The sequence below is a fragment of the Psittacula echo genome, assembly GCF_963264785.1.
Source record: "Psittacula echo genome assembly, chromosome: 7".
NCBI classification, from domain to species: Eukaryota; Metazoa; Chordata; class Aves; order Psittaciformes; family Psittacidae; genus Psittacula; species Psittacula echo.
Window position 1 is genome coordinate 20,056,824 of NC_137740.1, and position 21,519 is coordinate 20,078,342.

Sequence of the window (21,519 nt, forward strand, 5' to 3'; positions counted from 1 at the left end):
CACTCCTTGCCTACCAGAAATGGTGCATTCAACAGGGTCAAGCCAAGGAAACCCAGCCCTCCCCCTGTGTGGCTCTCCACTGACATTTGCATTGCCACTCACTCCTGCAAACACTGCATGAGAACCATCATGAGTGGTGCAAATGAGCAGTGTCTGGAAGATTCTGAAGTTTACTTGGTGCAGCAGAAACCAGGAGACCTGAGCCTTGTCCACCCATTCCCACCTGCACAGTTTCCCTGCAGAGCAGCAACCGTACTGATGCCAGGAAGAAGGTCCTTAAGGATTCCTGATATTTGGCTGTTGAGTGAGCCAAGAGCAGCTGGTAATCAGCGACACCACTGAGCTGGGGTAGTAGACAGAAATCCAGATGGAGGAAAGCCCATTGCTCACAGCAATTCACAAATGAAAAGCAAGCTGTTTTCTCAAAATTTATTTATTCTGAAAGTGTACAACCAGAATATAAAAATATTCTTTGGTGAAAGCAAAACAGAAAAGGGTAGGAAATGAATACCAAGTGAGAAACATTTGCATGTTCCAGGGGAAGAAATCTCCAGAGACAGAGCTTGAAGACTCCTCAAGCTTGGAAGTTAAGGTCATATTTCTATTTTACAGGAACTTCCTATAGCAGATCCATAGTTATCTCATTGTGACTCATAACTCGGTGAAACATGTTTTGAGTTTGTTCTCTGAGAACCCAATTACTTCAAGTGCAACACACCACTAAATGAAACCAGTGTGCAGCTTTATTTATTATTAGGTATTTGTTTTTTGTTATGACAACTGCATTATAGCTGCCACAAATATGCAAACCAGCTGAATTAAACCAGCATGCTTTCCTGAACATTTCCAATCTAAGCTTTGGTACTTTGCATGTTCTCCAATACCTGGATTTTTCTGACTAATTAACTCTTCCATTTGCTGGAAAATATTGAATGCAATTAGTACTTCAATGTGCAGTCTCAACATATGCTGTGCCTAGCAGCTGAGCACTGTAAGAGAGGCCACTGCTTGGCAGAAGAGCTAGAAATCTGAAAGATAAAAAGGCGGTCTATGCACACTCCCACCAAGGCCTGCTGCAGAATTTAATTGGCAAGGTTAGCAATAAACAGGCTGCAGAGAGAACCACCAAGGTCATGGCCTCAGTGCAAATCACAAAGCAGTAACAAGTTATGACTGCCATGCTTAAAAATCAGAAATTACATTTGGTTCCTCACCTCACACTCCCCCATGCCAAGCTGCAGAGTATGTTCTGATCAAGTCAAGTCTATTCCTTTGCTCTTCTCAGTCCAGCTTTACCTCTTCAAGGGGAGATACAAATCACTCCATCCAACCCTTCCGCAACTTCATCCAGCCTCTGTCTGCTCTCTTCCTGCAGTTGCTTCAGCAATCTCGCCAGGCTGGCCTCTCTCATCTGCAGTTCTCTGATCACCTCTGCAGCACTGAGAGTTGAAACAGACTCCTTGGATACAGACCTACCAAAGACCATTTTGCTGGCAGGATGTTTGCTTCTGAACACTAGTCTGTGCGAACCGTGCATTCTTTTTTGGGGAGGAGCACAAAGGTATGTAAGATCTAACAGTTTTAGTTCAACACTTTCCTGTATCCTTCCAGCAGTGGCAGAGAACCCCTCCTTTTGTAGCTCTTCCTTTCTTGCTTTCACCTGTAGAGAGAAGGAAAAAGGGGAAAAAACCCAGTATGGTAGATTTCTGTGAAAAAAATCCCCCTGCCAAGAAACAACACAAAATGTCATAACTGAACTAGGATGTACCAAAGAGAAAAAAGCCCACTGTGAGTGTAAGCCTAAGTGCATGGCAGTGAAAACTGAATTAAGCTAACACGTGCTTTCTACCAGGTAACAGCCTCAGCGACCAAAAAGCCGCCTGTAGTCTTTTTTTTTTTGGCAGATTCACAGTCCACCAGCCCCTCCGCTGATGACTGATACACAGGGGCTCTGCACGCTTCCCTCTTACCTAGGAGTGGGTGGTTTGACTTCAGAGGAAAACACATGGGGCAAAACGGGAGACCCATCAGAGTGACTTCCATCGCAGTTGTGCTTTAAGCCACCACACTGTTAGATTAATTGCCTCATGACTAACAGTCTTATTCCAATTTGCAAATGCCTTCTGTACTTGGCAATTCTAAAAAGTAGGGATGACAACTGTAAGCGAGAAATTCCTTAATTCCTAATTCTCATTATGGGGTAACAAATAGGAGAAGGAAAATAATGGTGCAGAGACAAAGAAGTAGAGGCTAAGACCACAATGAGTACCAGACAGCACACTCTCACTTGAAGATGCGGCACAGTGAAACAAAAGCTTTTCTTGTGACAGAATCACAGTCTGGATGATAAAAGCAATTGCATGTACTGGGATTTCTCCACAGCATTTGATTAAATGTTCTCTAACAATATGACTTGAAGAACTTGCAAGATGGTAACTGCCTTGCCAGTTTTACTGGTGGATTAAACAAATTCAGTGACTCATCTCAAAATGCAGTTGTCAGTGGGGAAACATCCGTAAGAAGAGGTATCCTGCTAAGGCCTTCAGGGAAACAGCTCTTGGTCCAATGACATTTTCTGTTTCTGCTACAGCAATAAGCTGCCAAATCAGCTCAGCCAAAAAGCAGCAAAGTTTCAGAAAAGTGATGGTGCCTCTGCAACCTGCACAAATCCCAGAGCTCTCCTGGAACTTGTGCACAGTTCTGGAGTTCATGATTGAAAAAAAAACACAGGGAAACAGATCAGGATTCAAAAGCAGGTCATGCAATGACTTGCAACGCAGAAAAGAAGCTTTACAGTATGAAACTTCAAGAGCTCAAATTATTCTGTTAACAGAGATAGATACATAATTTGGTTTAGAGCCTAAAAGAAAGTGATAAAGAAGGTGGTGAGAGACCAGACCTTGCTGACAAAGCTATAAGAAGATCAAATGGATGAAAATTTGAGTTCGATATTCTGCTTCAGAATAAGACATTGTTTCCTACTGTGAGAATAATGGACCATGAAATGCTTCATTGCAGCTCCAGGGATGAATCCCTCGGCCAAAGCTCAGCTCAGGTCAAGCTCAGTGCTAATGATACTCCTTCCAGCCTTGAAACTGCTCTGCAACCCCTCCCTTTCCTGGCTGCGGGTGAAGCTGAACAACTCCTTAGGGTTTTAAATCTGCAGATCTGCATTAAGACATTGGTACTTCACATATTAGGGCTTTGACAAATTCCCTGTAAAGTCAAGGATTATTTTGGCATCTCTCTGAAGCGTCAGAGATTGGTCAGAGCTCAAAGCAGCACCATCTGCAAGGACAAGAGTCCTAAAGTAGCAAAGCCCCCCAGCCTTTGCCACTGTCAAGCTACAACTGCTCAGCTTCCGTATCTAGAGAAAAAAGGTGTGTTTTTTCCATAGATTAGTTGGGAGGGTTTCACTACTGAAACCAGTTCAGAAGCTTATGACATACAGAGGATCAGCCTATGTTCTCTTATGGTATGAAACACAGGAGGCACAAGAGCTGCAGTCACAGTTGAATTTCCTCACTGACACGAACTTCACCACGGCTTCACTCATCCCACATCTCTCATCAGACTATCTTCTTGAGTTTTTCAGCCAAGTAATTAGTCCTCTCCACAGTCTTCTGATGCGTTATTCTCCTCCTCTGCCCTCGCTCAAAAAAAAGATTAAGAAAAATCAATCAAATCAGAAAAGGAGTAAATTTCTCTGAATTTTCCTAACATGTTAAAGGCCTCAATCAATGCAGAACCATCCCTCAACGGAGACCGCTGTTGATTAAGCCATTTGAATAGAAAGTTGATGCCAAGAGAAGCCTGTCTTTATTCTTGTCTGAAAAACAAGGGTCTCTCTTTTTACCATAATCCCCAAGGAATTGAAGGACACCTCTTGCTGTTGGCTAAAAGACTATCCAAGGTCCAATTCTGCTACACCACTTTCAAAGAAACAAAACCAAAAAAAATAAATTCAATGTTATCTGGTCTCTCCACTGCCAATGAATAAATGGAAAATTTTGTTTGCACAAAATGGATTTAACGCTGGATGGGAAAAGTTCCTGTTACTTACAAAGAAAAAATCACTCAGCAAACAGAGCCCACAAAATGTGATTTATTTTTCACATTAAACTCAGATAGAATACTAGTAGGGCTATGTAAAAGTATACTAATGGAACATAGGTTTTCATACTCTCCACCGTCCAAAACTGCAGAATTTTCCATTGTGCAAGACACATGATGGAAGAGCATGCTCCTCTCAGCATTAAGTACATTAAGTTCTAACTCAATGCGACAGCAGGAATAGGAATTACTATACTGAAGCAGGAGCAGCCGTAAGGACAATGTCAACAGCCCTACAGTTAGGGAGTCAGGAAAGCAGAAGTAGTATACCAGATCCTGAAATCTGAGTATCAGAAGGGTACTGCACATGTTATCTTCTACAAAGAAGAACAATATTTCCTGGGCCAACACTAGATAAATTTAATAGGGTAAATTTTTAAAGTAATAAATACGAAATAAGAGAACAAGTTTAGCAAAGCACTCTTTATTTTGTCACAGTGCAATGTGGAGCTGGAAAGCTAGCTCGAGTTCCTTTTTTGCACTCTTCTTCCTGGTAAGCTCTGCAACATATGCATGTCCACAAATATTCTTGTTACAGTCTGTACATTTCAATAGCTAAAAATCTCTGAGGGTTACCTTCAAGTAATATTCTTTACTCTTCACATACTGAACGCTTGTGATAATACTCAATAACCTCCTCTTGTACAGTTACTTGATGCTCTTTAACAGCTTGCTGTCTCCCATTAGTCAGCACACGACGATTATTCTACACTGCAACACAATCTCAGCCGACCACTTTGTATTAAACAAACATATTGTAAAGCTTAGGAGCCTCAGCATTTTGTGCCTGCCTGTCTCTACCCCACTGCTATGCCTTTCAGTCTCAATCTACCAGCTGGAAGTTGAATTCCCAATTAGGTACGTAGTGCCATCTGACAAACGCTGCACATCATCTTTGCATAAATACAACACCACAATAATCATTGTTTCCACTTCTACAACACCAACCTCATCCCAAAGGGACCTGGTGCATTTTGAGAAAAGCCACACCAAACATAGAGGGAATCAGCTGAAGGGGAACCAGCATCTTCAAACTGACATAGATCCCACTCTGCAGCGAGTACTAATCTGGTGAGCTGTTCACAATAGCACAACAGAGCAGTCACTCACAGATGCTGTAACTGAGTCAATGGGAGTGTGCTGTCCCTTTCCGCACTCCATGGTCAACGTAGAATCATAGAACAGTTAGGGTTGGAAAGGACCTTAAGATCATGTGGTTCCAACTCCCCTGCCATGGGCAGGGACACCTCACACTAAACCATGTCACCCACAGCTCTGCCCAACCTGGCCTTGAACACCGCCAGGGATAGAGCATTCACAACTTCCTTGGGCAACACATTCCAGTGCCTCACCACCCTTACACTAAACAACTTCCTCCTTATATCCAATCTAAACTTCCTCTGTTTAAATTTTAACCAGTTACACCCTAGTGACAAGTTACCCCTTATTACTACAGTCCCTAATGAAAAGTCCATCCCCAGCATCCCTATAGCCCCCTTCAGATACTGGAAGGCTGCTATGAGGTCTCCACGCAGCCTTCTCTTCTCCAGGCTGAACAGCCCCAACTTTCTCAGCCTGTCTTCGTACAGGAGGTGCTCCAGCCCCCTGATCATCCTTGTGGCCCTCCTCTGGACTTGTTCCAACAGTTCCATGTCCTTTTTATGTTGAGGACACCAGAACTGCACACAATACTCCAAGTGAGGTCTCACAAGAGCAGAGTAGAGGGGCAGGATCACCTCCTTGGACCTGCTGGTCACACTCCTTTTGATGCAGCCCAGGATACGGTTGGCTTTCTGGGCTGTGAGCGCACACTGAAGCCGGCTCATGTTCATTTTCTCATCGACCAACACCCCCAAGTCCTTCCCCGCAGGGCTGCTCTGAATCTCTTCTCTGCCCAACCTGTAGCTGTGCCTGCGATTGCTTCAACCCTCGTGTAGGACCTTGCACTTGGCATGGTTAAACTTCATAAGGTTGGCATACGCTACCAGGCTTCCCATTCCCAAGACCATGATAAGCTATCAGGAACCTCCCATGACATACAACTGTCCTCACCAGCCCTGCAATGGCTGCAGATGGACAGATGCCACAAGTGAACACTAAAGCAAGTACTCCAGCTGGGTTTCTTCTAGCTCATCACCTCACCATGTCACTGATCACTGTCTGGGACACGATACTGGCCAAACTGTCCCAAGTCCTCCTAGATGATTTCCTTTAAAATAACTTCAGTCTTCCAAAAGACCACTGTAGGTTTTCAAAAGGTATTAAAAACTAAAAGCTAAAGAGAAAGCTATAATAATTTTCATGTTCTAAGGAGAAGCCAGTGAATGAGCGTAGTTGCAGATGTAAGTATCGTATCTTAGATTACGGAATGAAAAGGGATGGAAGTGACACACAGCCTACGCTGCCCTTCCCAAACCTGGTACAGTGCAAAGGGTTGTGATGTGCACAGACAATGCTGTCAGATTCACATGTGGGAATATGTAAAGAATAAGCACTACAACGAAATGGATCTCTTTAACATCAGCTGGAGAGTGGGCAGAGACAGGTGGCCTCTAGTTCCTGACATCCTTGAATTAAGCCAGGCAGGACATCCATCAGGCGTGGAAAGGATTTCCATCTCCCCAGGGACAGCATCATGACTGATGCTGCATTTCCGAACAAGTTCAGGCTGAGGAAAATGGCCAAGCCAAAACAGAAATGGTGAGCCCACTCCAGAGCTGGAAAGGGGCAGTGAGTTGAGACATATCCAGAAAACAGGCCAAGCAGGCAGCTTGGCTCAGTCCACACCATGGTGGATTAACTGATGCACTGATGCACAGGAGAGACTTCAAGCCTGCAAACACCTACACGCATGGTTCATTTTCCCAGCACTTCCTCATTCCCACCTTCTCTGAAATTTCTTCTAACCTGAGATACTACTGGCTGTCCTTTTCATCCAGACAGCTATCTCAGCTATTTTCGGCCCTGGGAATCTTCTGGCTATGAATAAATTTTACAGCAATGAGTTCAGCAGGCAAATCATGGAAAAGGTGTCATAAATTTTACATAAGCTGCCATCCAGTTTCTTCATGTTCCACTGTTTTGAGGCCAGAACAGTAATACTCCAATTCACCTCCTCTGGATGTATGCAAATTCATCATGTGGACGGTTCCAGGATTTCAGCTGCTCATCTTGTTGAGGTCTACTTCTATAAACTGCTTAGCTGACCTACACATTTAGCTCATTTATCTCTCCTCAAAGAGGAGACCTTCCAGCCCTCCACAATTATTGCCATGGTTTCCTCAGCTCTCTCACATTTGCTTGCAACCTTGCTGGTAATGAGCTTCCCAAGCACTTTGTGTCATTCTGCATGGCTCAGACATCCCTGAAAGCCTGATCTGTCTCAGAGTGTTAACAGCTTGCTAATGAAAAGTACAGTAAAAATTATGCACAAAATGGTTCTTTTTTGGTTAAGAAGCAAGCTGAATGTGAACTTACTTGGAGAGATTTTCACCAACATGCAAGACATCCCAAAGAGATGCTAAGAGATCTAGATCTCTTTTAAAGATGTTATTTAAATAACATCATGTTATTTAAATAATTTACTGTAATGACCTAACAAAATTGACAATCTTCCAAATGCTGAAATCAACATTTCAGCTTTTAAAACTTCACATGGCAACCTAAATGCCCCAGAAACCAAATGAATGTTCTGCCTTTCAGTTATGTATTTGAAGGAAGCCACTAGCTAAAGTTTAATATGCAACAGCAATGAAAGATCCAAACACCTATTTTGAGCAACAGAGCAGGGGGAGGCATAGGAGCATTTCTATTTTATGATTGTGTTGTTTCCAACTTCGAGGAAGGAGCAGCAAACCAAATTGCTGGTGCTCCTTTCGAAGTGGATGATAAAGACCAGAATCATGTCATTATTTTTAAATCACAATCTCTTCAAATTATTCTAGCTTTGCAGAAGCGGCTGTAATAACAGTATTGTTCAGAAAAACAAACTGCACAAGCCTAGAAATAGCATTTTCTGCCTCCAGTCCTATCTGTCCACTTCTCTCTTGTATTCCTCTTATGAATAGGGAGAAGACCCCATATGCATACAGCATGAAATACAAATTATTCTTGCCATTGTGTACAGATACTACACAGAAAAATCTCAGATCTTGTCTTTTTGGGTTGGGGAGTGAGAGGAAATTATGAAATATAAATGGATGCAATATACAAGCGACCAAGTCATACTGCCTTTTCTACCAAGGCATAACCACCCAACACCTTTCATAAACTCATCTAGTTCCTCTGGAAACACCAAACAGCATTTGACTTGCGAAAAGTTTTATTCCTAAAGGAAGCTAATTTTCCATGCTTTATTTTAAGGCTGTCACATCTAACATGGCCCCCTGTACCTGGGAAGTTGAAGAGTGAAGTGGAATATGACATGCTTGGAAATACATGATTAATGTATTACATTAATGTAATGTAATGGGCCAGATTGCAGAAATAGAAGAGACCTGCCAGGCCAGCCAGTGCCCTCACCTGCCTGGCTCCCAGTGGCTCCTGAGCACATCACAGTAGCCCAACTACAAGCACTGAGAGGCATTCTCCTGGTTAGAGTAGCTTCTTGGAGCTTTCAGTCTACATGTATACTGAGCAGGCTCATTCAACAGACAAGCATCAATTATAGATAAAGATCTATAAGCTAAAAATGAAAGCAGGATAAGCACAGACATACTGGCATGCTCAGAAACTGCCATGAAGAAATCCTGACAGCTGAGTGCTGGAAAACAGGCATGGCAAACTAAGGCTAGTTTTGGAGTTTTCAGTCTCCAGGCTGGAATTCAGATCTGTCCAGGGGCTGAACCTTGCTAACACTTGTCATCAATCAGTCCAAGCCTGAGTATCACTTTATAGATGATCATTGTTCATACCTTTTGCTGTCTTGCAGTTTGTATCTAGTTGTTTATTCCATTACTACCCAACAAGAAAAACCTTGCAGAACTGAAATCCCAGATGAAAGTCTATCTGAGATACAGAAAACAGGATAGAGAAGGATTTGCAGACTACTTTTAAGAAAGCCCTCCTTGTCAGCACTGTAAAAACAGCACCAAGTACAAAAGGAAAGAGAACAAAAGGAAGTAATAAGCAAAAGTATATCAATAACATAGAAGGGTGAAGAGCAGAGTCCTCTATAAGCACAGCAGAAAGATCTGTAAGCATTAAATAAAAGTGGAATACAAGAAAAAGTCACAGGGATCCTGCAATGCCAACCTGCAACCTTTCTGTGCTCCTATACACGAATTTCCTGGCTATACAATACACATTCTTCACACCTTGCTGCATGCAGAGCAGTGCTGAAAAACATGCACCATGGTCTGTCTGTGAAAGGAGATGCCCAAGCAAAATTCATCTTAAAGATCATTAGAGATAGCACAAACTCAACAAGCCAACCCCATGGCTGTCCATGTTTGTCACTGTTTTCTGTACAGAACAGTTATTTATAACTCAAGTGTTTTGTGTGCTTGTGTGTCCCCAAAGGCATTAAAATAAAGCCCTTTTCACACATATATAGAGTGAGGGCTCTACACTTCTTTAACAATAAACAAATAGTAACTTGGCTACACAGACAGTTTCTTTTGTTTGTCCCCCTCCCTTTTTTTTTTTTTTTTTGGACAATCATGTTTAAGTGCATGACAAATTCTTCCTTAGTTATAAGACAGTGACCCATTCAGCTTCAGACAAGGAGAGAAAGGCAACCATTTCAAGGGATGTTGCGAATATGAAAGTGATGGAAAAGCAAATCCCACAGCTCCCACTTCAGGGAAAAATTATGGAGCAGGGGAGACAGGACCCTGCAGAGCCTATAAAGAAGTTCAAACATTTGCTGAACAGTGAATTCCAAGAAAATCAGACCCCCAGTCTTCAGAAAAACATCTAAATGGATTTTGTTGCTTATATAAAAAACCAGAAACAAAACCAAAACCATGAGTTAAAGCAAAAGCAGTATCTGCATTCAGCTGTTCTGGAAACACTACAACACTGAGTAAGCAGGTGTTTTAGTACAAAAAAAAATACCTTACTCTAATTTCAAATTCATGTTTTATAGTAACTTGCCAAATGCAATTTCAAACCTCTAAGAAAGTTACAGTTATTCTGCAGCTCTATAAAACCTGTCTTACTGAATCAAGCTTCTTTGCTGTAAGCTTTCAAGGTTTTTAATTTTCTGCTGCAATTTCTGCACACTGAAGAGTAACCAGTTAAAAACGCTGGAAATCATAATTTTCTATTTTAACAGCTGAACACTTCCCACACTGTCCTGCCCAAATGAGGTTTCTTTCTTTTTGTGAGATCCTTGATATTCTTCTGAAATAGCCCATTTAATACCAGTTCTCATGCATGTATGGATTTAAAGCCATAATAAACTGTTTGATAAGTCTAACCTACCACAAAGCACAGGCTACAGTACCTCACCTAGTAATTTCTGCAATGTTCTACTACATTTTGGTAGGCTACAAGGTCTATTCTAGAAATATGTACTTCTGGGGTTTTTTTTAACACAGACTCCAGCAGATTGAGAAACTACCCTATCACTGTGTTATCTCAGCAGTGAAATACATCTATGGTTAAAAATATGTCCCTTTTCAGTGAGTTCTGCCTTAGCCACTGTGTCTTTCATCTGAAGTCTTATATCCTCAGAACTCCACTTCTAAGAACTTGCAGAACATGATCCAGCTGTAACTTTGCCTTGGTTAAACTACACTATTCTCACCTGTCAAAAAGACAGACCAAATAATTCCCTTATTATGCCTCTTTTAATCCTTTCCAAACTTTTAACCATTTTCCAGTTGTGATGGTGGTTTTAGTGAGGCCAACACATCTCATTAAGCTGCAAATTGTGATCTATATCTTATCCTCCATTTAATGACCAGAAGTAGATAGCAACACTTAGTTGCCAATAACCTAACAACTTCTCAGTGACCCACTACCTTCTATTTCATAAGGCCATGAAATGGAAAGGTTTGCAGGTATCCAAAACCTGACGCTGCAGGTAGGTCAAATTGGTTTGAGGTACACACATGGGTATTTCTTACTAAACCAAAAGCCCAGAAACAGTATGAAACTCACATAATTTCTTTTAACAGTAACTATAAACAGCTAAAGCAGAATTTCACCTTAATATACAATCATAGAATAGTTAGGGTTGGAAAGGACCTTAAGATCATATGGTTCCAACTCCCCTGCCATGGGCAGGGACACCTCACACTAAACCATGTCACCCAAGGCTCTGTCCAACCTGGCCTTCAACAATGCCAGGGATGGAGCATTCACAACTTCCTTGGGCAACTCATTCCAGTGCCTCACCACCCTTACACTAAACAACTTCCTCCTTATATCCAATCTAAACTTCCTCTGTTTAAATTTTAACCAGTTACCCCTTGTCCTATCACTACAGTCCCTAATGAAAAGTCCATCCCCAGCATCCCTATAGCCCCCTTCAGATACTGGAAGGCTGCTATGAGGTCTCCACGCAGCCTTCTCTTCTCCAGGCTGAACAGCCCCAACTTTCTCAGCCTGTCTCCATACGGGAGGTGCTCCAGTCCCCTGAGCATCCTCATGGCCCTCCTCTGGACTTGTTCCAACAGTTCCATGTCCTTTTTATGTTGAGGACACCAGAACTGCACACAATACTCCAAGTGAGGTCTCACAAGAGCAGAGTAGAGGGGCAGGATCACCTCCTTCAACCTGCTGGTCACGCTCCTTTTGATGCAGCTCAGGATACGGTTGGCTTTCTGGGCTGTGAGCACACACTGCAGCCGGCTCATGTTCATTTTCTCATCGATCAACACCCCAAGTCCTTCTCTGCAGGGCTGCTCTGAATCTCTTCTCTGCCCAACCTGTAGCTGTGCCTGGGATTGCTCCGACCCAGGTGTAGGACCTTGCACTTGGCATGGTTAAACTTCATAAGGTTGGCATCAGCCCACCTCACAAGCCTGTCAAGGTCCCTCTGGATGGCATCCCTTCCCTCCGGCATATCAACCGAACCACACAGCTTGGTGTCATTGGCAAACTTGCTGAGGGCGCACTCAGTCCCACTGTCCACGTCACCATGTCAGTATAATTACTAATTCCTAACTTGTTATTAGCTCAGCAAGAGGAAAAATTTTAGGCCTTAGGAACTGGTGGCGAATAAATGAAAAGGGTGATCCCAAAGTCGTATTAGCGGGTACATTATTTGTACTATAAACTATGAAGACATTTTAGAAGGGCTGTAAAGCTGAGCTATAGCAACTAACAGAAGATGTAATTATACAAGCAGCTGCATTCCAAATTTTGCCAGGATTTGCAATTTCCTGCAATTACAGAGGACTGTATGAATCTCCATCTTATGCATGCTAAAGCAAAATATTCACTACTGAAATGCTAGTTCCCCAGCATACCTATTGTCTTTCCAAACCAGATTGACAGGGAAGCCACGGAGAGGCAATGAACCTATTTCATGCAGGAACAGAAGGCCATCTTTTAACTGGGGAGGAGTCCTCTGAGAAGAAACTAAAAATATAGTTGTAATACCAGGAATGCACATAGCTGCATCCAACAAGAACAGCTACAATGGGCTGGCATGGCACTGCTGCTCTGTGCTTCCTTTTACTATATACACTGAATACTGCAAAGCCCTTAGTAAGCCTTCAGAACAACATCCACACTCTTCTCCAATGGAAAACTCTTAGATAGTGAGGACACATAGTAATGGAAAGTTAGAAGTTAATTAAAGCATTTGAATGAAAGAACTTTATAAAGAGGAGTGACCTGAAGTTGCCTGAATGGTTTTTGTTGGAGATTTTTGTTGGGTTTGTTTAGTTTGTTCTGCGGGGTTTTTGTTTTGTGGCATTTTTTGGTTGGTTGGTTGGTTTGGGGTTTTTTTTTAAAGATATGATCAAATGGGTCTATATTTAGACTCTTGTATCTAAATACCACATTGATATGAGTCAGAAAAGTCAGTTTAGCTTAAGATAAAGGAAAATCATACAGGATTAAGAAAACAGGAAAATAACAACATCAATATTTTTCAGGGTCTTTACCAGAAAACTATAATGTATAGCTCCAAATATCAATACAAAACCCAAAACCAAACAACTGATAAAAGCATTGCCTGTTTGCTGAGCTTACAAATATCTGTCCCACAAGCAAAGCAAAAGGGAAATTAATCCTCTTAGGCCTAAAATCAACTGAACTCTGTGACTGCTGTGAGCAGACTTGCTTTCAGTAAGGGCTTCACCCAGCCCCCCTGCAAGAGAGATGCACTGCATCCTACACAATCACAGAATGGTTTGGGTTGGAAGAGACCTTAAAGATCATTTAGTTCCAACCCCTTGCATGGGGAGGGACACCTTCCACTAGACCAGGTTGCTTGAAGCCCCAGACTGGCCTTCAACACTTCCAGGGATGTGGCAGACACAACTTCTTGGGGCAACCTGTTCCATGCCTCACTACCCCCAAAGTAAACAATTGCTTCCAAATATCTACTCTAAGTCTTACCCTCTGTAAGCTTAAAATCATTTCCCCTTGCCTTGTCCCTACATATCCTTGTAAAAAGTCCCTCTCCAAATTTCTTGTAGGCTCCCTTTAGGTACTGGGAGCTGCTCTAAGGTGTCCCAGAGCCTCCTCTTCTCCAGGCGGAACAAACCCAATTCTTTCAGCCTGTTATCATAGGAGAGGTGCTCCAGCTCTTGGAGCATATTCACGACTGTCATAGTTTAAGCCCAGGCAGTAACTCTGTATCATGCAGCCACTCGCTCACTTCCCACCCTTACCCCTCCCCAGGGGGGATGAGGAGGAGAATCAAGAGAACGTAAACCCCATAGATTGAGATAAGAACAGTTTAATAACAAAAATAAAGTAAAACAGTGATAATAATAATAATTACAGAAATAGAAGAAAAAAAAAAAAAAAGGAAAAAAACCCTATAAATAAAAGCTCAGCAAACACAAGTGATGCACAATACAATTGCTCAACACCTGCTGACTGATGGCCAGCCTGATCTTGTTACAGGAGGGTGAAAATTTCTGAAACCATTCTAGCAGTGATTGTATTTGAAAAGTTTGCAGTTTGCGAAGAAAGCCTTTGTACATATGTTAAAATTTTGTAAATTTGCTGTTCTGTATTTTAGACACTATTCCAGTAGGTGATTGTGTTTAGAAATCATAAATCAATAGAGAAGCTTCATACACTGAATACTGCAATTGTGCTGGTTTGTATCCTAGCTACTTTATAACTAAACGCTACAATGGTGACTTTAGGAATAGAAACAAATATAACCTTGTAAAGTAAAGGGAATGTAGAAAAGAATATACTGTGAAACTCCAACTTAGCAGAACCAAAGATTAAGTAAGCCTGAACCACATACCAACGGAAGATAAAAGAATGCTGTATCCACATAATGGTTGGGATTTGTCCAAAGAACAGAAAGGTAAAAAGAGGACAGTGAGGAAGACTCCTTACCTCATCAGGACGACCACCAGAGGGGGCCGCGCAAGCACAGGAGAGGCTGATGTCGTAAAGGACTGATGAAGTAATCCCTGATACTTATTGCGAAACTTCTAACGTACAAATTGCGAACGTGATGTGACGGGGTTAGAACCAGATTTGGGTGCTTACCCCTGGTTCTCGGCGCCTTAATAAAGCACCTCATATAACCATTCCGATGGTTATGTGTTTGTCCTGACGCGAACAATCTGAGCAGCAATCAGTCCCTTCTGGGTAACCCTCTCCCAGCTTCTATACTGAGTGCAATGTGCTGTGGTATGGAATATCCCTTTGGCTGCTTTGAGTCAGGTGTCCTGTTTCTGCTCCCTCCTGGCTTCTTGCGCCCCTCTTCACTGGCACAGCATGAGAGACTGAAAAGTCCTTGATCAGGATAAGTGCTACTGAGCAACAACTAAAACATGGGTGTGTTATCAGCATTGTTTTCAGACTAAAGCCAAAACACAGCCCTGCACCAGCTACTAGGAAGAGAAATATCTCAGTTACAGCTGAAACCAGGACAGTGGCTCTCACTTGGAGAGTGATACCCTCAAAGAGATACATAAAAAGGCAGTTGCTTCAAGATCAGCCTTTAGGTTGGGCTGCTAAAGGACAGACCTGAGGCAAACAGCCCAGAACAAAGGCAGTAATGTTGAAAGCCTCATGAGACACATCCCTCTCACACAAAGCTACAAAAAAGTTTCCTGTTGTATGGATGTTTTCTGAACCCTGTTCCTGAGATTTTTGGCATGAGTAATTTGCTTGTGCAGTGGTTAACTTTTGAGAACAACTGAACGCAAAGAATGTAATGTGTTTATTCTATTGACGCAACTCTGGACTGAACCAGCCAGCAACAAATCTTAAAATAATAAATGGTCTTCAAAGAAATCAGCAATTTCTACATCAGCTCTGTCCAGCTAAAGAGGATGCTTGCAGTGCCAGCATGAAAAGCACAGACACGAAGCATCAGCAAGAACATGTAACAAGATGGCCAGAATCACTGTGCTTTGGAGCCAGAAGTTCAACTAAACCTCTTCAGCTACTTTGAGAAGATACACAAGCCCATCACCTGGTGCAATCCTGCTGCTCTCACGAAGGTAGGACAGCTCTGGGCAGCAGCATCAAACTTACAGATTCCTTACCGTCAACTACAAGTAGACAAAGTTCAGGCTTGTGAAAGTCCCATATGCTACACAATTCTGAATGTGCACCACGGAGAATAAGAGATAAACACCTATTTCCTTCCCCAAGTTACAGATCTTCAGCATTTTACAGTAGTAAAAAAAAAAAAATTGCATTCTAACAGGCTGGCCTTTTATAATTAATTTCTTTTTAACTACAGTTTTATCTCTAAACTTTTCAAAATCCTTGAACTCAATTAGAAGACCACACAAATTAATGTGGTAATAGGCACACACTGAAAATACATGATACAAAAACTGGAGTGTGTCAGTGTAACTAATTTAGACACTTGCAAAAAGGTTGCAGTGCTACTTTGAAAAAGACCCTGACAACTACAAATTACAAAGGAAGGCAACAGACAAGTATTGCTTCGTATAATAAATTGCTCACTTATTTTTCAATTTGTTCTTCCAAACTTTTATCTTGGGCAGCAGAGACAAACACTGATGATATATCATCTCAGATCTAAGTGGCTTGCAGAGGCTTGGAGGGCCCCACATTGTTTTAAGCAGAGCTTTGTTGCTGCACAATGTGGAAGTAGCCACTTGAGAAACACTGCTGCTTGTGACTTGCACTTTTCTCTATTATCCTGCTTTGGAAGAACAGGATGTGAAGCAAATTCAAGCAATGCAATGCCTGCACAGACCGCCAAACAAAAGGAATGTTTATACAAACCACTCCTAAAACACACTGATGAAAGGAAGGCACTGCCACCTAATCATACAAACTTACAAAAAAGGGTCTTTCTTATGCAAAAATACAAGGAAAAAAAAAAAACAAAACAAAAACAGCCACCAAAAAACCCCTACACAAAACCAAGCCACAACTTTTAGTGAGTTTCTTTACCCCCGACTGGTTTGGTTTTCAGTTAGAAAACACTCCCTTGTCCCTTCCAGGGGCTTTGCACAACCAGTGCAGAACCTCCATCAGCACCCAGTCCTGTAGCTCTTCCCTCTGCTTTTGGGGGAGGCAGGAACAGTGCATCCAGAGCAGCGAAGGTCATTCCATCAATCCAGCTTATACACAACTATGGCATGAGGTAAATGAAGATTTGTCTACATAAAACATTTTCAAAGTTTCAGTGAAAAAGCAGACATTTTCTAAAGCCACTACTCCTAAAATGCATTCAGCAATTTCTCTTATTAGCTCACACTTTTGGTGGTGAGTAGCAGCTGTAGGTGGACCTGAAACTGCCTGAATGGCCATCATGACTCTTGCAGCAAAGGCCGGGCCCCCAGCTAGCCAGCAAAGAGAAAAATCAAACAGCTCTCAATGTTTTGAGAGAGCTGCAAAGATGAAAAGTTAGAAATGGTGAGTTCTGAGCTCAGAAGTGTACTAAAGCTTTATTTAGATGGATTTCTTGCTGGGTAGAAGAGATGTGACAATATTAAGTTACAGATCTACTTTTATGTCAGCTCTTCTATAAGCACAAGGGACAAAGACACAGAAATGAGTTCAATACTTTGTTCTCTTATGATCAAGTACCCTTGATTTCAGGGCAGAGAGAGAAAAAGGCCAAGGTTAAGGGAAAAAAAAATATTAAAGTTAAGCTTTGAACGCATGAATGCAAACAGTCCTCCTAAAAGCACCTCTATCAACTCACCTAAAAAGCAAACACTACCGCAAAGTACACAACACTTGTTACTCTTGCTGGAGGAGGAAGAACCCATTCCAGCAGTCTGCCCAGAATTGTAAAGTAAGCCAGATACCTTCTGGAAGTTACTGTCCCCAAAACCCACTCTGAAAGGTCCAGTAAAACACACTAATAGTGTTTCCGGTAGAGCTGCTCTAAAATCCAGCTACTGGCTATGGTGTTTCATATGGCCTCTGTCAGCCAGAATTAGCTATGTCCCCATGATACTGTTCTTGTAGAGGACAATGTTTGTTGCAGTGGCTCACCAATTGCAAGACAGTCTCAAAATCCAGCAACCTTGTGCTCACAGGTACCTCAAATCCCACCCACCAGCCTCCAAGCTTTTCATATTCAAAAGATAAAGGTGGTGTTGAGACCTGTGATCTTACATACCTTACATATCTCAGCCCTACAGGGCTCAGTCTTCATCCATGTTTTACTATGTGCTTTAACTGTGTAAATAACTAAATACTACACTTATTTCTTAAAAACGCACTAAAACATTTACAGTGTCTATGAAGCACAGACTCTCATTGGCATAAGTTTTTTTACAGTTTATCATTAAATAAAGCTCATCTAAAAATTACTGGAGTGTAATTCTTCAGCTGCATTTACTATGTTTCATTGCCTTGGTCGGTATCCAAAATCCTGGCAAATAACACAAGTAAAATATTAACACTGGTTATTGATTATACTTTACCTGATACTGTCACCTGAGCAAACATTCTGCGTTTCAGCAAACGAAGGCATATTTTGGGAAGCAAGAAAAACTCACCCACGCTTACTTCAAACCCCAGATTCTGCACACAAAACAGGAGACGGTTCTCAAGTTTTTAATGTTTCTCTCTTCCCTAAGGAGCTGCAGTCTTTTAGAATACATAAGCCCCATGAAAAATGTCAGGCTAGGTAATTTATTTCCAGTTACAGTTTTTGTGTGTTTGAAATCGGTTTGCTGATTTAGCTACTGGTACATTGTCTCTGTCTCTCGCACAGTTCAGCACTCATTCAGCAATCTGCAGAGTAAGTTGCATCTGAAAACAAAGAATCTTTTTAATCTCTTCGTATGCTGAAAGCTTAACACTGACTATTCAAGTCTGACCAACCTGCACAGAGCTCTCAGAAACAAGCAAGATTCTTACAAAAACATCCTAGGTCTGCTTATCTGCAAGAACTTTCACATGCATGCCAGCCCTAATCCAGGCTAGCTAGGGGCTTCAGGTCTAACGCAAATGTTAGGTCCTGCTGTTAAGAGGAGAACCAACACATGGACATTGCTTCTTTCCTCCTTCCAACACAAGACAGAGCACACTGCCCTCCAGAAGCAACCACTTGTATCTCCATGGGCAAGCAGCCTCAGATCTCCTGCTAAGACTACTGGCAGGCGACAAATAAACCAGTGCAAGAAAATACATGAGCAAAAAGTGAATACAAAGATCAGGATCTCACTTCCCACTGCTTTATAGCACATCCATGCTTTCTAATAACCTAAATTGGCTAATAACATGCAAATTCCATCAACGGCAAATTTAATCCTACATTTAACCAAAGAACTACACATAAAAGCCATTAGCCTCATCCCTCCTTGCCATCTTCCTGTCCATGTCCTCCATTGCTCCCTTTGACGGATGTTTCTGCTGATCTCTCTGGGTTTTCTCCTCCTTCCAGGCATCTGGGCCCAGCCAACCATGCACTTCCAAAAGCTGCTCTTGTGGCCTTGCTAGTTCTTCAATTTCTTCTCGCATGAAAAGCTCTACTGACAGCTGCTCGGCGCTCCAGATGGAGGTTTACAAATACAAAGTAGAACACAGAAATGCTCTGGGAGCAGGGAAAGGGGCAGGGGAAGGGAATGTGCTGACTGAGGAAATAGGCCAGCACTGAACCATTCCATACCACTCCTCCTCTTCCTGCACCCCAGACAGCCTGGATAATTAACTACTCACTACACTAATATCTTCATACTAGCAGAAAACCCAGAGAACTAGAGTAAATAGCAGCAATAGCAAAGATGTTATGTGAACAGTTTATTTTTAAAGAAAGAGCTTTTGACAAGCCTACAGAGAGTTCTCCATGCAGAGCTCAGCTGGCCCTTTGCTGCAAGTCCCGGGTTTAAGGCAGCAGAAACATCCTGATCCAGCACTGGTGCAGGAGGCAACACAACAGACCAGGAGCCAGTCCAGCCTCACCAGCGCTGCTCACCACTCACACAGTGAAGAAAATAATAAGGCTTCATATTTTCCTTGCCCACACACATACATTGCACGTGCCTTCACTTTCATGCAGGTTAGCCACACACACAGCACAGCCACCAAGCACTAGCATTGGCTACTAGGGTACCCACAGCTCCTCATGCCCCCCTCCAATTTATTATGAGGCATATGGAAAAACTTTGGAAGTGCACTCGTTTGAGTATATAAAATTCAGTTCAATCTTGGTAAGAAAACAAACAAACAAAAATAAATCCCTAAGTATGTAGACCTTATGTTTCAGCATCAGCCTCTGGAGCTGCTTCCCTACTTCAAATAATGAAGCCTTAAAATGCATCAAAAACCATTCAGTATTTTATAAATGCAAGATCCTTAGGAAAAAATCTTCTTTTATTAGATTTCACAAGGTCTCCAGCAGTGTGCTGTGATGAGCTGGCAGTGGCAAAATGTTTGAGTGAATCACAGGACTCTTGGGATGAAGTGAAAGCCTCTATGCTCCAGTCCCCACCATCCCCACGTGATGGGGTGTCCCAGGCCACTCCTGCCACCATCAATGACCACCGCTGCACCTCCCCTCTCCCCAGCAAGAGAAAACTAAACATCCCTGTCCTATACAGCCCCTCCCCAACACACTATGAATCCTAACGGCATCTCTTCTGAACTGGGCAGCCTTGAATCCTCCCATCCCTATCAAGTCTGCGTGTGCAACAGTTTGAGAAGCTTAGGGGCTACTGAATAGAAGGGGAGGTGACTAATCGGAAGAAAAACACAAAGACAAAATTCAAGTTTCAGTGTGCTCTTCCACTGTCATTAAGGAGGCCTGATACGGGTCAGAGATCACAACCTCTGAAAGTCTCAACTCTTGGTACTTAGGCACAACACGAGCCAAGCATCCAAGCACAGCCACCAGTACTTCTGGAGAGAACTCTAGTGTGGAAAGAGCACATTCAAGCTCAGATTAATGGCTCTAAGTCTTTCTGTGCCATGCTTCAGATGTGTATGCATAAGCAAGCTCCATTCCATCATATTGCCATCTCAGAGGAGCCTGGCTTGCTTTTAAATGCTAATGAACACAGAGTATCCCAAGATGCAATATCCCAAGTTTCAACAAAAGCTCAGTATGATGTGAGCGTTTATGTGATGAAAACTGAAACGATCACCAGTTGGAGTCAAGTGCTCTACATTCCAGCTTGTGGATGCCAAAGATTTAACACAGACTGAAATCAAATCCCAATCTCAAATAGAGGAGTAATTAATAAACTATTCAGAAAGGAAAAAAACCCCAAACAAGATCTCTTCCAGAATTAGGAGGTTTCACCTTTTACAGTTAAGTTTGTTTCTAAGAAGGGAAATATTTTTAAAGCTTAACCACTTCAATTGACTTTCTGATAATTTGCAAATCCCCAAAATGTCACCAGAGAAATTATGAATATTTGCCCAGTACTGCATGGAAGAAAACAAAGCTAAGAGTAACAAAGCCACATATTCAGATCACACTTCCGTCTTATGCATTTTCTCCTCCAAGATACTGAACATATTGCTGCCTAGAGATGGGTATCAGTTAAAATGTCATATTAATCAGGGTTTCACAAATCACCCAAATCCCGTGGCAACATTCAGATGTTTCCAAGTGAATGACACTGAAAGGGAAATGGTTTCAGGGTCATTCCAAGCATACAACTAAGGAAAGAGATGGGGGCTGGCAGAAACAAACAAAAGAAAATAAGGAAGCAAAGAAAGAAACAAAAGAAAATAAGAAAACTAAGTTCCTGGATTTTAAAAGATTTACAAACAATAGTTTTAATTACCAGAATCAGTGTGCGAATGATTAGACTTGCAACAAATAGACACATCCTGAAACCACATCCTGAATAACCAGACATG

The 21,519-nt window shown here is 42.1% G+C and overlaps 1 protein-coding gene across 1 annotated transcript in view; it reads right to left on the minus strand.

The window, feature by feature from the left end:
• Positions 1-1,300: 1,300 nt before the first annotated feature.
• Positions 1,301-21,519, minus strand: part of TEDC1 (tubulin epsilon and delta complex 1) — a gene marked incomplete at both ends in the record, with an annotated part of 75,797 nt that continues 55,578 nt past the window's right edge. The window contains one exon of the mRNA XM_080623985.1: positions 1,301-1,660. Coding sequence (XP_080480111.1) covers positions 1,301-1,660 — 360 coding nt within the window. The remainder of the gene's footprint in view (positions 1,661-21,519) is intronic.